Below are 16,296 nucleotides of genomic sequence, written 5' to 3'. Positions count from 1 at the left end.
ATGGGGGTAAGAAGCAAATTTCAAATCTTGCATGGTGATTACTTGCCTATTTCACTCACTAACAGATCTGCACGAGCTTATGTTGTGTGACAGCAGCAGATGCTGCTTTCTCCCTGTGGAGTTGTGGTGCCTAATTGTTTGTGGTTGATGTTCCAGAGTGCATGCAGCAAAGTAAAGAGATGATCTGGAAACGCCTGGAGTGCCGTGCCAAGAAGAAGGAAGAGTTCAAACGCAGACAGGAAGCTGAACAAAGGAGTCTCCTTAGCAAAACTTTTCTTACTGAAGATGTTCATCATTTTCTCAAGGTGAACAAGTAAAAGCTTATTTTCCCTGTTCTATTAGTTTTTAAAGCCAAATGTATTGCAGATTTCTCCCAGTTCTCTAAAATTGGGAATTTTGTGTCCTTGTGAGAATCCTGTGTGGCAGCATAGGTGAACAGGGTCCGAGCCCCTGTTGCCATGGCTGTTTCTGCAGTGTTGGTGGTGTTGCTTTGGAAGAGAATGCCAATGGGGTTAATGCAAAATTATATGTTTCCTGGAAAACATGTTTTGCTTTGCTCTACTGTGTGTTTGCTTCAAGATAGGAAATACCTGGAGGAAAGTACCTAGCCTGCATTACAGAAGAAAACAGTCTGCACTGATCTAATTGCTTTTCTATGAGTGAGGTTACTGAGGCTCAAAAGATTTACCAAATTTCAGGGAAGTAGAGGAAAAACTAATTGTGATCTCTGGCAGGATGCCTTAGAGAAGGTTTGCAGTTGATAATTTAATATGGTATACAATGGCCAGTGTAATGTTTTCGTGCTCATATTTTCTACAGAGATTTGTTGTTATTGTTCCAAATGAATATACAAAATCAGAGTTCTTAGCTGTAAATGCTGAGAGCTGCAGAATTCGAGTAACTGCTGAGAATTGCAAACTCAGGTTATTAAGAATTAAAAAAAAAATCAATACTCAATTTTCATGAAAATAAATAATTTAAGGTGAAAGTGGTTACATCCAGCAGCATTAAACTTTTGATGAAATCTAATAACTTAGATAAAATTATTGTATGAGAAGACCCAGATTCCAACTGCAGCAATCTATCAGAATTTATTGGTCTTAACAATGCAATTTTGCACCATGGGGCCATATTCTTTAATTATATTGTATGACTTGGATAAAGCAGTTACTATTTCTGTATGCACTCCTGCCTGGCACCACCCCACTCCAAAACAAGTAGAGCACTTTTTACACCTTTGGCTTTTCATAAAACCAAACTTGAGACAAATAATTCTGTCACACATTTTTGTAGCCAGTGTGCACTTGTGAATGTATTTTCCTTTTAGACATCATTGGACACTCTTGCACACATCCAAGATTCATTGAACAAAGCTTAAAAATTTTGCTGTAAGACCTCTTCGCTACAAAGGTAGAGCCACACAGCTTTCTGCAAGAGATGCTCTGTTCTGTACACCTGATGGGCAGATCATTAGTCTAGAGTTTAACTAAGCATGCTCAACAGCTTTCTGATAGGCTGAGCAGGGAGGGGCAGCTTGCACTTCATGCTCCAGGACAGAACACAGCTAAGTTTTAGCATTATGAAATGCCTATGTACAAATTAAGAAAGTCAAAAATGTGATTCTTTCTGCTACACAGTGGGAGAGTCTTTTGTCCCAGAACAGATGGGGTCTTAAGTGCAGAAACTCTTCAAAGAAAAAGAAAAATTTGTACCTGCAGCTCCCATGATTTGACTTAAATAGTTAAAAATAACTTAAATAGTCCAGTAATTATTTTGTGAGAACAATCCACTTGGCTCTGAGGAGCTATTTTAAGTTTGTTTCATAATTTCACAGCCATCCCAACAGTGAAGGAATTGGTTGCAAAGCCTCACCATGAGCCCAGAGCTGTACCCATCAAAAACACTTCTTTCCTCTCCCCCTTCACCTCATCAAGGGCTCACACCACCATGGTAGCAGCCTTGCCACTAACTGACCTTTCTGCTGAATTTTAAGTGGTTGCCGATTATGATGGTGGATTTTGCAATAAGCTTCATTCACATCAGATTGCTCTGAACACAAGTAGGGTGGTAACAATTGAGTTGCTGCAAATCTGACTTTTTTATGACAGAATGAGATATATAGTAAAGGTTAGAATTCCTATATCATTCTTTCTCCTTCATCTGTGTTTCTGTTGGAAACAGAGTTTAATTTTGTCTTTTACTGCAGAGAATACAGGAATGATCAATGAAGAACACAAACCATGAAGTGTCAGTTACAGTAATCAGTAATGGCTCTGCCTACCCATGGTGGAAATACAAGTTATAGCAGTTAATTTGTCAACTTCTTTCATAAAGTGTGACTCCATGAAATGTGTGAACTTTCAAGTCTATCTCTACAAGAATACTGAAGCATTTATGGGCACTTTGGTCCTCTTTAGAAGAGCTCTATTGACATACCTAATGAAAAAAGACATATTTACCATGGGAGTTATAGGGAGCACTTGGCAGATTAAATCAAAATATGGAATATTTATGTATAATGCTACTCATTAGTCTATAGATTGAGGCAGTCTTTGTCTGTGAAATATAATTTTCCATGAGCCTGCCAACACGGTCACCGTCCTTACATGAAGAAAAAAATTGCTTCTCTCTTAAAACTGTGACCAAGGACTAAGTCAGGGCCACATCATAGATCAGCCTTTTAGGAGCCACCATGGGACATGGTGACCAACCCCAATGCAAAATCCCTGTACAGTGTGATACAGCTGCCACTCAGGTGTCTCAGGATGATGTCAGATGGCTGTTCTGCACCTTGTAGTAATGGCTATGATGTAGTGATATTCATACACTGGAAAGCAGGTTTCAAGTCAGATCATTTCACATGTTTTGTAGTAGTATTTACATACTATTTAACCCCATATTGCTGAGGCTAAGAAATTTTATACTCAAGACTGGAAAAGCTCAAATTAAGGTGGTAAGGCAAGTTCCATTTCCCTCTGAGTTGTGGTTCCAGGTAAACAATTACTGTTGTAATGACACGTGGGAAGAACATCAAGGAGGAAAAGGGAAGGATCACAAGGAAACTATTAAGATCTTTTCAGCTATTTAAATACACCTACTGTGTTTCTTTTTAGGCTTACCATGGGCTGCTGGAGGAACACAGGCAAGCACTGTGGGATCTGGAGGAGGAGGATGACTGTGAGAGCACACAGGCTGTTGCTAATCTCTACAAGGTGCCACTTCTAATGATAAATGTCATTTGCTAAATTAATTTTGAAGATTACCTAACCCCACTAAAGGCCTTGGGGTAAGATTGGGGAATTGCAGGAAGGATCACCTCCAGGAATTACAGCTCCAGAAGGCTAGGCTGACAAAGCAGAAGATGGAGTCAGGACAGTCTTCCATATTAGCTTACCTTTTCCATTATCTTCCCAAAACACTGTTTCCTAACTTCTTATTAGTCAGAAAATGCCTGCATGGTCTGCCAAAACATGCTGCCCAGGTGGCTGACAAGGCTGCAGTAGTGTTGAGAGCATACAATGTCATTACTACGGGAGGGAGATTTCATTTATGTGGCATAATTATCTCTTCTGCACTGTTGCTGGATGATACTGTTCTAAGTGAACTTCACTACATCTCCAAACACAATCTTTTCATTCATTTCTCACAGAAATTTTTTTTTAATTCTAGTTAGTTCCCTGAAATAGGTTCAGATCTTTGGTGTAAGTAATATTTTTATGCTTCTTTTTCTTACTGATTTGGAAAATTCTAGGTGCTTCATGCTTTTGCATCATCTTTAATTATTTTCTGTCTATGCAGAATAAATATGATAATATGACCTGTCTGGTGAAGCTCAAAACCATGGCCAGTAGTGACCCTTAATTAGGCTGGAACTAATCACTTTCAGCTCAACAGGATCCTTGTCATGATTAATTATGACCAGATAGGGATATTCTGGAAACTTGTGGTCCCTATCACATGCAGCTAATATAACCATACAATCTCAGTTAGCAGTAGTCCACATGCACTTTTTCAAATTCATTTGATAAAAAAATAAAGCCAGTGAATCAGAGGAGATAAATGTACAAAGCTGTGTAATATAAGAAAAATCAACACGTTTGCTGATATTACTGTACTCAGTTCATGATCCATAGTTACTAACTTCTCCATCCCCTTCCTCAATTCATGTGAAATCTGTAGACTAAACAATTTTTTTTGTTTTATCTTACAGAGTTCCTCCTCATTTGTGAAATTATATTGCTTTCCTTTATTTTGTACTCTACTTTACTCACTAAGACAGGACTGAAAATCTTATTTCTTTCAGTAATAAGCTAAGTTTTCTTTCCCACTAAAGAAAAATAGGTTTGGATAAAATAAGTTTTTCTAGAATTGCCAGGTTGCCAGGAGAACTGCACAAACTTGAACTCTGCCAGTTCACTGAGCTCTAGGCCATTATATTCCATATTGCAGCTGCTCTCCTATGACTGGACCCAAACACTGCCAGACATGAAAAACTGCAGATACTGTGATCCAACTGGCATCTGTTAAATGAGCATCCACAAATCTTTATTCCACTTTCTTTCTTCTGCAATAAAACATTTTTACTGTGATATTTCATATAATGAGCAACTACACTTTCTCCCCTTAACTCCAAATACAGATCCTATGAACTGTTTTAAGAGAGGAGGCTGCTTTTGAATATACCTAATAAGCTAGGAAGAAGAGATAATACAAATGGGCATAGCCCCACTGAAGTTAAATGGGGCTGTGCTGACTTCTGCAGCTGAGGGCATTGCAGTGGTTGCATGTTTTCCATAACCAGGGGCATAAAAGCAAAAGTGGGCTTGCTGTTTTAGGAAGTGCAGCATGTACAAGCACAAGTCTTTCCCTGGGCAGCAGAACTTTGCCTCTTCACTTATTTGCTCCAGGTTTGTTATAGGAAGAAGCTGCTGCTGCTGTTGGGAGAGGCAAGGCAGCGATGGGAAGATGACAGGGATTTGGGATCCTCCCCAGTGCAGTTGTGTGGCTGCAGCTCAAGTAGAGTTGAATAAGTAGGCATTAACTAATTCTCATTGCTTGGGTACCAGCCAGCCTCACATGGCAGCAGTCAGCTCTGTGCTACACACCTATGTCCCCACTGGGTTTGCCCCATAGTCCTGTGTAGAACCAGCTAGTTTGGGCATTTGTGTAAACACTGATGTTGCCTTTCCACTGGATCTGCGCTCACTGAAGCTTAACTGACAGTCATTTGCCTTGCAAATGGAGAAGCTGAAACATGATCTCAATGAAAAAGGTGATGTTAAAATATAAGAAAGAGGTCACCATGTGGCTGGGGAGCCAGTGAGTACTCTCAGGACAGAAGAAAAGTTGTTACTAACCTCTAAGTGCCACTCCCTTGTGGAAGATCCTTAGCTTGTTCTCACAGTGCTCTTCTAAGCCCTTATCAAATTTCTATGCCTTCTCCATTTTTTCATTTTTCGCCCTTTAAACAGATCAAGATAGATTTATATAACCCCCTAGCACTAGGGAAGTCTGTATGCTACAGTACATGGAAGAATTATCCAAATTGGTGAATAAATATGTAAAATTCAATGATCTGGAAGCTGAGTGTGTTTGCATAGAATAATTGAGTAGGTTTGTTTTGTGTACGCATGAATAAATCAATTAAAATGATTTAACCAAGGTCAATGGAATCTGTTGATGCCTGAGTGAATGAATGAGTTACATTTGGAGGATAGTGTAGGACTTTTCAGCCACACTAGTGGATTAAAAGAGTGTGCTGTAGGTGAATAGTCAGTGTCGAGACACAGGTTCCATAACTAGTTTTTGAAATGTGTGTTGAAGAATGAGGGGAAATGATTTTGATTATCACAGTATATCACAACTGAAGGAAAAATTGTGCAAAGATAATTGAATGGATCACCTTAATATTTTCATGAACAGAATCTGCACAGTTATCCTGTACACAAGAGATTTTGTGCTGTTTTAACCATAATTTTCCATTACATGTTAGCAATAACACACCACCCACCCCACTCCCTGCCCCCTATGTCAATCCAGTCTCAAGTTTAACATATCAGATAATCACTAACATTTAATATTTTCCCTCTTTTTTCTTTTGGTTGTTGTTGTTGTTTTTGTGTGAACGACCTGTGTATTTCAGTAGGGAAAAGAGAAGTGAAGAGGTTGGGGGATAACACTACTATTAAGAAAATAGACATGCAGATTGCACAAAGGAAATCAATTTACAGCTAGTAATGTACTAGTAATTAACCATTACATAGTACATGGTAAGATAGGTCTTTTTCTTCTGCCTTAATTTCAAAACCATAAAAGCACTATTTATTGTCATTTATAATTCCCCTTTGCTGATAGCCATTCATCAGAATGTTATTTAATTTGGCTTGGGAATAAAATGCACAAAAATTTAGACCAAAAGCTATGGAGTCATGAGTGTTATCAATGAGCAAGGCAGTAGATATTTTTTGAATGAGTAGACATAAATGTGAGTTTGAGGAAAAGGGTTTGATTTTGTCTGTTGTTAATAAAAGGGAGAAAAAATATTTTTGACAAGATAAAAAGCGGAGATTCTCAGAGACTTACTCTTTCAATATGTAATTTTGTTAATATGAGATATGGTTGGGGATGCTGGACTGCATTTTTGGGTACCAAGAGCTGGCATCTTTTTAGAGGGAATTAGTTTGTCTCAGGTGGAAATCCCTATCAAGAGACCTCCACCTCCAAAACTCACTTTTGAAATTTTTGCCCTGTAACTTACCCCAAAAATACAGCATCATCTGATAGATTAAATCTGTGAGCTCATACCATGGGAGCCCATTCTAATTCTGGATTTGAGCACTATTAGTTTTGTTTTGGTTGCTTCAGTCAAAGCTGATACAAGATGTCTGATAGGGGTAGCCTTCATTCTGAAGTCTTCCTCTTGCCTTACTGCATAAGAAAATGGATTTTACCACTATACAGATTCACAATTGGCTAATAGATCTCGTGAGGGACATAACCTCATCCACAAAGGCATATTTCTAAAAAAGGAGTACCAAAAGAGAAGATTGAAACTGCCTCCTGAATAAATCAAAGATCAGTGAGGGGGCAAAACTAAAATTTCAATAGACCTCCATTTTAAATGTGTGGAAATCAAGCAGTGGATCTTTTTTATTAACTTGTGCAAAGGATGACTTCAATGTCACTGTGCTTTTTTGATGTTAGGATGCTTAAAAGCAGGTAGAGTTTTCATTGTCCAATTGACTTTGCAGAATTCTTCATAAGGAAGAGAGAAGTACATGCAATCAGCTTTTCCCTGTTTTGAGTGGTGTATCTTCTGAGACTGTACTGAATCTCAGTATCTTCTGAGTGAATGTGAAGTATCTTCTAGTGGCCAGTGGTGTGTGTGTCCAGTGTCCCAGAATTTTTGATGTATTTATGGGATGTATGATCCAAGTAACAAATCTCTGTCCTTTGTAAGACACAATATGGTTTGGGAGATGAATCTTTTACCTCCTAACCAAGTGTCCTAGCCCCTGAGCTTCTGGGGGCACATGCAGCAGTGGTCCACAGCTTTGACCAGATACTTAATTCCTTCAATAAAATGTTCTATCACAAGTTAACAAGTAGTTGTGCAGTTTCCTCTTTGAGATAATATATACTTTTCAGTGGCTGGCATGTAAAAGAAACTACAACCAACCTTTCTAAATACATTTTCCTGCTTCACAATTTCACTATTTACTCATCTATATGTAGGAACCTTTTAATCTTTTAGGTTTAAGGGGGAGAATTAATATTGTTCTTTGAGTGAAATCTGATAAGCTATTTATTTCCCCTGGTTTTTGAAAAAAATTATATATTCAATGCCTTATTTAAAATTCAGATGCACTCAGCATTCTAATCTAAGCCCATTTTATTTCCATGTGTACCCCATGGTATTTCTTTATGCTTGATGTATTTCTCTGGGGATTTTTTGAAAAGCTTTGAGATTGACTGCCAGGTACTACAAACAGGTTCATTCAATACTGCAATCAGCTATTCTATTAATAGAATCAATTTGAATAAATCTCACCAAGTCAAAACTCTAAAAACAAGAGATGGCATATCAGGAAGCTTGTAAAAATATTTGTAGAGGCTCTAGTCCAAAATAAGATCCTGGAAGCAGTACTGATTTTCCTTTTCTTTCCTGTGGCAAATAACTTTTGCAATACATAGTGTGCCATCCCTGCTCACAGACAGACTTTATTGCAGTTTGAAATCAAGTACATTCCTTAGAGTACAAACAGTTTTGAACTATTTTGTTAGCTTGAGTCGCTGGGTAGAATTCAATCACATTTGCAATCTTTCCTAAATGTAGACTTAGTATTTCCCCTCCCAGATTTTTAAAGGCCATTTTGCCACATTTTTTAAGTGCTGCATTAAACAGCATGGCCACTGTGTTGTCTCTGTGGTGTGGCCTCTGGGTGCAGCATGCTGTCCTCTTATGTCTGGCATACAAGGGCTGCCTGGGCTCTGATGTCCATGTGCTTGTCACATTAATGAGGTGATATAGATAAGTAATTCTGTTGGAACATGACCTAACCACATTTTTCTTCAGTCCCTGTCCCCACTGTGGTAGTGCCAAAGGTGAGCCCACAGTATAATTTGAAGGTGCAAGGGGTACAGGCAGAACAAAATGTCATCGACAACAAGGAACAAAGTACCATATTTTTGTTCTGTGCAAAATATTTCATAGCAAATAATAACACAGAGCTGTGAGTGTGCCAGGGAAACGCTATCAGTTCCTCAGCAAAATAGGTTTAAAAGGGATTTAGCTGCCATTGTTTGAGAATAGAATTCCTTAACACCCTGCCTGAGATCTTTTGATCTACTGCAGTAGAAATGCCACAGACTCCTCTAGACTCCTTCTGAACTGTTTCAGACCAAATAGAAATTCTTATATCACTGAACACCCAGTAAAGGCAGGAGAATTAATATGTCCTGAAAGGCTGGTAAAGCTCAGAGGAGAGATTACAAAGATAGAGCCATTATTCTTTAAATGTTGTATGGGATATTTAGATTAGAAGTGCAGTATCTTTGAGTTTATGTTAAACCTGAGAACTTGGAGTCTTGGATTTTAAAATAACAGCAGAAGAGAGAATTCAAGTAAATCATTTGGCACTGCTTTTGGCAAATTAAGCCAGGCCTACAACTTCACAGATTATTAAGATGGTATAAATCGTGCCTCTTGTTGTAATAGGAACTTGTAATATAATAGTTAAGGAGTAGGGGCAATAATCCTTCAGCACAGGATACACCTGTGTAGCAAATGCTCTCCTAATGATGTGGTCATGTCTAGATTGTGAGCAATCACTAGAAATGGGAAAAGTATTATCAGAAGTTACATATTATGTTGGGTCTTTGACTAGTAATTCTCATACTTACATCCATCAATAATTTCCAAAAAGCTGTAGTCCAATTTGCAAGAATTTAGAATACTTTGAGATTAAAGAAAGCCAGTGGGAGCTGGATTCTGAAAATCCTTCCTTCTTTAAACAGGTAAGAGAGTGGAAAGAGCTGAGACAGCTCATTTCAAAGGTGCAGTGAGCATGTTTTTTAGTGTTGTGCCTCACTTTTATCCATAAGAAGAGGTTACTGCAGGGAGCTGTTAAGCTATTTATTGTTTGTGAAACAGCTAATTAATATGGTGATTAGCATCCTAGAGGGATCATAGGAGGAAAATAATAATTTAGTACTCAGTGCACAGCTTGTATATTTTACAATAAATTAGAAATATTAAAATATTTTTCAGAAATCAATCAGTTCAAAGGATATTTACAAAGCTAAACATGGAACAGATAAAGGTGCTGTGAAAACATTACATAAACCCCAAATGTATCATTATGGGGGCACAGAACTATATTTCATATTCAACCTCAGTTCTGGTCTTTATTTCTTGAGTTCTTGTCCTTGAACTTTTTTATTATTATTTTTTAGTATTTTGTATTTTATAATTCAATATCTAGCAGTTGGAATGGTCTCTTACACAATAGTACATTATAGCAGTATATGCCCTCCCCCGAAAAAAATTCCACTAGAACTTCTGTTGTCTGTGAGCTGCAGACAAGCATATTTCACATCTAGGTAAATATATCTGTGTTTCTGTTGAGAGGTTCTATATTTTGATCATCTAAGAAACTAATTCAACCTGTATTTAAAAGAAGGCAGCATCTAGAAGACCTGACTTGTTCTTTTAATAGGAAGCCTTCAGAGAGTTTTAAAAACATGATCAGTATTTTAAAGAAAATAAAGAAAGATCTGTGTTTCCAAGAGGGTTAACACTGGTTTGCAATGAAAGCAAGCCCAGCTAGGCAGTAAGGCTTCTTGGACTGGTAGGATCAGGAATACTGCTCATCATATATAGATGAAATAGAAATAGCTCATCATCCTGCAGGAATACTGCAGTGCCTGTGTGACTTTCCAGTGTGGTTTTGTTCCCTTTTCAGCTGGGAAAGCTACCTGTCCCCACTCCTGCCCAGAAATGATCTCAAATGGCGCCTAGTTTGCCAGCACAGCTTCTGTCACCACTGTGCATTTAACAGTGAAACCAGAGCTGAGTTTTTAGCTTGGATGCCATCTGACTAAATCACCCCAACAGTTCTTGTGAGTGAAACAGTCTCAGCAACTTAAAACTATTCATATGGGACTGGTTTCATTAAAACCACCAGAAGATGTTTGTTTTCCTAGGCTTGAAACTATTCTGCATCAGGATGAATTTGACTAATTCTATTCTTCAAGCATTAAAGAGTGTCATACATTGAAGTACCAACTACTGACATGGCTAATGTCACTTTTGTCTAGCTAAATCCATACCATCCTTTTTAACTCTTCCCTCTTTCTTCATTCATTTCATATCGGCACCTGAGAAAATGTGCCTACAAGGTGTTGTGCTACACCAGATTGTTTCCACAGCCACTTTCAAAATAGGTGTTTTTATAACACATCTCCATAGTAAAACAAGATATTCTTTTCTACTGCAGTCATATGTGAGCAACAGTTAGGGCACAGGGACTCATGTGCTCTTGCCACTGTTGCATTTTAAATGCCTTGTGTAGCTTGAACCAAAACATTTTGTTGTTCCATTTACAAAATCTGGTCCTTTTAACTCAAGCCTTAGGGGCACTGGATTTTAGCTCTAGGATTTGGACACCAGCCCAGTGTATTCACATGGTTCCCTCACTGGCATCAATTGTGGAACATGCAGGGGAACAGCTCCAAAGGGCTGAGGGTTCACTTTGTCACCTGTTTCTCTCTGTCCTCTCTGTGCCTCTCTTAGGAGCTGTACTCTAAGGCTTCCCATGCTTTAAGAGAGTTGGTGACAGAGCTATTTCTTCAGACCCTTCCTGTGGTGACCAGCCTCTCTGTAAAAGAATGTGAGCTTCTGAAGGAGGAATGGCAGGAGAATTTGGTCCCTCAGCTGGAGAAATGGGAGAATCACCGCCAGAGACACTGGAAGCTTTTCCAGGAGCAGCTACTGCAAGAAAAAGAAGTAAGATCCATGTTATGCTTTGAGATCTCAGTGTCTTAAAAATGGGATACAGGAAAAAATGATCAAGATACTTATCTGTGGAAGTGTTTAGTGTATAATTATATAGCCTGGTCCAGACACAACTCTAGGCTGAGGAGGAGCAATCTTATCTGTAGCATGGAGTGAATATGTATGCTGTGCATGTAGGCTTGCATAGAGGAGTCAGAGAGTAATTACTGAACATCTGTCCACAGTGTTTGACAGCTTTGTCAGCACATAAACACTTTCTGGCAAGGCTGCTCTCTGATGTCCTCTGCTCTTGGCATCCACAGAAACACTTCAAAAAAAGCTTCACCGGGTCTGTTTGGAGAGGGTACATATAAATACAGTTTACAGGCAAGAAAGCCCTGCAATGATAAAGATTTCTTACTTGTTTTTATGTATTAATACTGTAATAACTGGAAACATATGATATGTCCTTTTATAAACTTACTCTCTCTGCAAAGGTGGAAAAACACACATTCATCTTTCCTGCTCTGTGTGTGTGCCCACCACAGGGGGCATTGACACCAGAGGAGAAAACAAGAGTAGGGTGAGACAGGTGTCTTTAGCATCAGACTGGGGCTCAAATATGCCTTCAGGTTATTCATGCAGTCCCGTGTCACTGTTAACACTGCTTCTAACACAGCTTTGTCAAAGACCTCCTCTATTCAAAAGTGTGTCCTTTCCTAAATGTTGTGTGCTGCAATGTACAGAGTAATTGGATATTCTTAAATAAAAGGTTGGCAGTTTTCTTTAACACTGGCAGAATCATACTTTCCCTTGCCCTCATTCTGCAAAGTGTCTAGACAATCCAGTACATTGTTAATGAGGTACTGAGCAAGGCCCTAATTATTGCAAACTGCATTAAGGTGTTCAACATTTTCACCCACTCACATTTAGGATTCTGCTGTAAAACACTGTGATTCAGGAAACTGTGGGCTCCCTACTAAATCTGGTAGGGTTGTTTCTAACCAGTAGGTTTAAAAACACCCTTGGTGATACAAAAGTAAAATTTTTCATTGAAAACATTGAGACATTTTCTTTTTTTCTTCTATATTTTACTTAATCTGGAGTTATGCAGCATGCACCTTGCTGATCTTTTAATATTTCCATTATTCTAACTGACCTACTTTGAAAAACAATTCTGTTTTTCCGGTTTGGTGTCACAGGGCTATATAACAAACTAAACTAAATTGTGCTTGGGACCAACCACTGATGCCAGTGAGTCTGCTCACATGCTCAGTTACATTGATATGTACAGGTATGCTAAAATCAAACAGTAAATGCCAACTGTTGGTTGGCATTTACTGTTTGATTTTGGCATACCTGTACCTTCGGTGATTAATGAAACAATGCCTGACCTCAACTTTTTTTAAAATTATTTTGCTCCTTTTAATCGAGGATTAGATTAGAATACCTGACTTGTCAAGTTTAAACCTTGCTGTTGATTTTCACATTCATCCAGGGTGCACAAATTACCTGTCCTTGTATGTGCATGGCTTGGGCAGCTTGGCCTGGCAGGTGAGCCACAAGCACATCTTGTAGCACACAGAGCCCTCAGCAATGTGGTGGATTCACTGTCACAGAAAAACACAGAGAAGCAGGAGGTTTGGTGTGCAACTTGTGAATAATACCATGTCAGAAAGCACATTAGGGGCACATCTGCTGTGTGCCTTCCACTGTCCCATTGAACCTCAGCCATGGTTCAGGGCTGGAGGGGATGTGTTTAACAAACAAGAGACTCCCCACAGAGGGGAGACATCTCAAGTCTGATGTTTTGGTCCAAAATGCTGTTTGTACATTCCTCTGTTGCTGTCATTGGGCACACTGTTGAGTGGAGAAACCATACCCTGGGAATTGTTCTCAAAGGATTTAAAGGATTAGTTCATCTCCAGCACTCAGCTGCTAGATAATAGGTCTCTGGGCAGCACTGTGTGGTGGATTCATTGTATGTGAATTCAGGTGTTCTGGTCATGCCCAAGCACAGCTTGTTTAAATTATTAAATTGACTTTCCTTCACTTTGTGTACCCTAGCATGCATAATGTAAAGGAGATGACTTCCTAGCTGGGAAAAAAAATTAAAATAAAATAATAAAGGGTTTGCTGACATCATTAACAGTAATTACTGAGATATAGAGCTATAGAGGAATTAACTTAGCAGTGACAGAGCTCTCCCATTGGTCTCTGAGTCATCAGCACTGCAGCTGGGCTTTATTCAATACAAAAATTCAATACAAAAAGTGACAGACAGAGCTGTCCTAAGAACAAGTGATTCTGCAGGATAAATTCCAAGAAGAGATAAGAGTTTCTTATAGTGAGAAATTCGTCTTAGGATTCCTCGAGACAATATTCTGTGCAGGAGCCTAAGTGCCTTTTTTAACTTAATGCTTGTGGCTTTTTGGAAGGGATTTGAACTGGAAAAAAATCTGCTTTATCTCCAAAGAGAGCATGCAGGGAGATAACTATTCCACCAAAGCTAGGCTGTCAAATTTTCATGAGTCTGAAAAACATAATAATGCATTATATTGTGTTCAAATGCAATGTGCATTTCTTGTCCCTTTCCTACTATAAAACAGCAGCACGAACATTTTAGCAATAAGCTGACATTTGCATCCTACAAAAAGGAACACTTGGTTTCTACCTTAAGAAGAGATATTGGACACTTGTGCCAGATGATTATGTCTTTTGGGAGAGCCCATATATGTTAGAGTTCTGGGTTTGACAAAAGATCCATAAATCCACAGGCCTTTTAAGTTGTCAGGCATTTTGCAGCAGAAGATATGTCTTTCATTTGCCTCTTGATAAATGTGCTGTGCTGGGAGTTACAGTTATCTGCTTTACAGGCTTGGGAAGTCTTAACACCAGAAAACTTTTCACTAGGGAATTTATGTGTGCTTTCCAAAGTGACTCTAAAAGACATTTTTCCCTTTTACTCGAACCATTTTTTTAAAATGATCTTTCCTAGCATTTATACGTGTCTGGAATATGATGTCCTTTGGGTGAAGAGAAATACTTTTACAACTGATAAGAAAAAAAATCAGTTTCATATACAGCTTTGCCTTCTAGGCTTGAGGATATGAGTGAGGCAAATGGGAGTAAATGACTAGTGAAAATAAATTTTAAGCATTTTCCCACATAGCCCCTAATTCATGATTTCTGTAGAGAGCAGTTCCAGGGAGCAGCCTCCTGCACCAGGCTGAGACTCACTTGCAGTCGGTGTGCATCGCACCCCATCTACAGGCCGAGACAGGGAAATCACTTTCCTTTCATTCCCTGAATAATCTGTGCTAAAGGTGTCAAAACAGAAAGGAGAGGCATATTCCTCACCTTTATTGCCAGAGAGTAATACTTAACTTCAGCAGCGCTTCAGAAGATCTTGTAATGCACCTATGACTGAGATGCAAAATATTTGAAAGCCTACAGAATAAAAATGGGATGAGATTTCCATCCATTCCCAAATCCTTGCTTGTTACCCAGAAAGTTGAACTGGCCCCTGATAACCAGTTTTGACAGGGTGGGCATTTTATCACTTCTCTGGTTAATTTTTTCATAGCTACTGGAATAACACTTCAAGAAGCCAGACATTCCTTAAAGCTTTACTCCCTCAATTACCATACTTTTGTCACTGGTTCTTCTGGTTGAATACAGGGATCAGAGAGCCTGAGCCACTAAGTTTGTGCAGCAGCATGGGTTTGTCCCCTCCATCCAACCTATCTCTGAGCAAAGTGAGGCTGTTCCCAAGAACAGGAGCTTGGAGATGTGCCTGCTGACTTGATCCAACAGTGGAGTGTGGGTGCAAGCACAAAGCCTGACCGTGACACCTGACCTGAAGAAGTTTTGAAAAAGTTTCTCTTTTGCTGGTTTTCAGCCATTTGCCAGCGGCCTCAACATTCCCAGAGAATCTTTGCTGTCACATTTCTGCCTCTGTGTGAGGTGTTCCTGTATTTTGGAGGTGGAAAATACCCAGCTCTGCTAGCCCCATCCCAGTGAGCTGCCTAGGTGTTGTTTTCAATTAAACATACAATGTCCTGTTTATTCCAGCTGATCCCTTCTATCTTAATCATCTTCCTAATGGTCTTTTTGAGACAAAACACTGGTTTAGTATTTATCTAATTCTCAGTCTTCCTTGTTTATCCTTTCATCATAAATGTCTAATGATTCCCCTTCCTTTCCTCTTGTTCTCTTACTACTTACATGACTGAGGTACTTATAGTGTTCAGCTTAATAACTGTGTGCTGGAGGAATTTCTGCTGTATTCTCAGTTTCCCATTGGTCTCAGGGAGGTGCAGAATCATTTTATAAATTCTACATATGGACTACCTCAAATGCACTCTTAATGGAAAAGGTGACTTATTCTTTATAAGGAACTCCTCACTACTACAGAACTAGGCTGTTTCTTCGTAAACAGAAATAAAGAACAACTGCAAGAAGCACTGGCATTGTTATCACTGACAGTGATAGGATTTACTTTTGGATAGGATATATTTTGATAGCAAATGAGCTGCTATATTTTGAGTTCTTGGCTGCAATATTATATCATTTACCATTCCAACTGCAATTCAAGTATCAATTCCTGAAGGCATTCTGTCTCTTGGTGATATATACCCTCATGCTGTTTTACTTGCCCTTCAAGAGCAACTTCTCAGTAAATAATCAGGTCTCCAAAAATGATGGAAACCCACAGCTGAACCACAGCCAGCCTCTCATTGGAAATAAAATTACTTCTGGAAAGTAAAAGGTCATTTTCAGACTTTCTTTGAACTGCTGAA

At 38.9% G+C, this 16,296-nt stretch overlaps 1 protein-coding gene across 1 annotated transcript in view; it reads left to right on the top strand.

Annotated features, from left to right (window-relative positions):
* EVC (EvC ciliary complex subunit 1) overlaps positions 1-16,296 on the top strand; it is a 50,050-nt gene that overhangs the window by 19,273 nt on the left and 14,481 nt on the right. The window contains exons 10-12 of the mRNA XM_063157617.1: positions 157-305; positions 3,114-3,212; positions 11,294-11,506. Coding sequence (XP_063013687.1) covers positions 157-305; positions 3,114-3,212; positions 11,294-11,506 — 461 coding nt within the window. The remainder of the gene's footprint in view (positions 1-156; positions 306-3,113; positions 3,213-11,293; positions 11,507-16,296) is intronic.

The sequence above is a fragment of the Melospiza melodia genome, chromosome 5 (genome assembly GCF_035770615.1).
Source record: "Melospiza melodia melodia isolate bMelMel2 chromosome 5, bMelMel2.pri, whole genome shotgun sequence".
NCBI lineage: Eukaryota > Metazoa > Chordata > Aves > Passeriformes > Passerellidae > Melospiza > Melospiza melodia.
The sequence above is the reverse complement of the archived record's forward strand: the minus strand, read 5'-3'. Positions and strand labels throughout refer to the sequence as shown.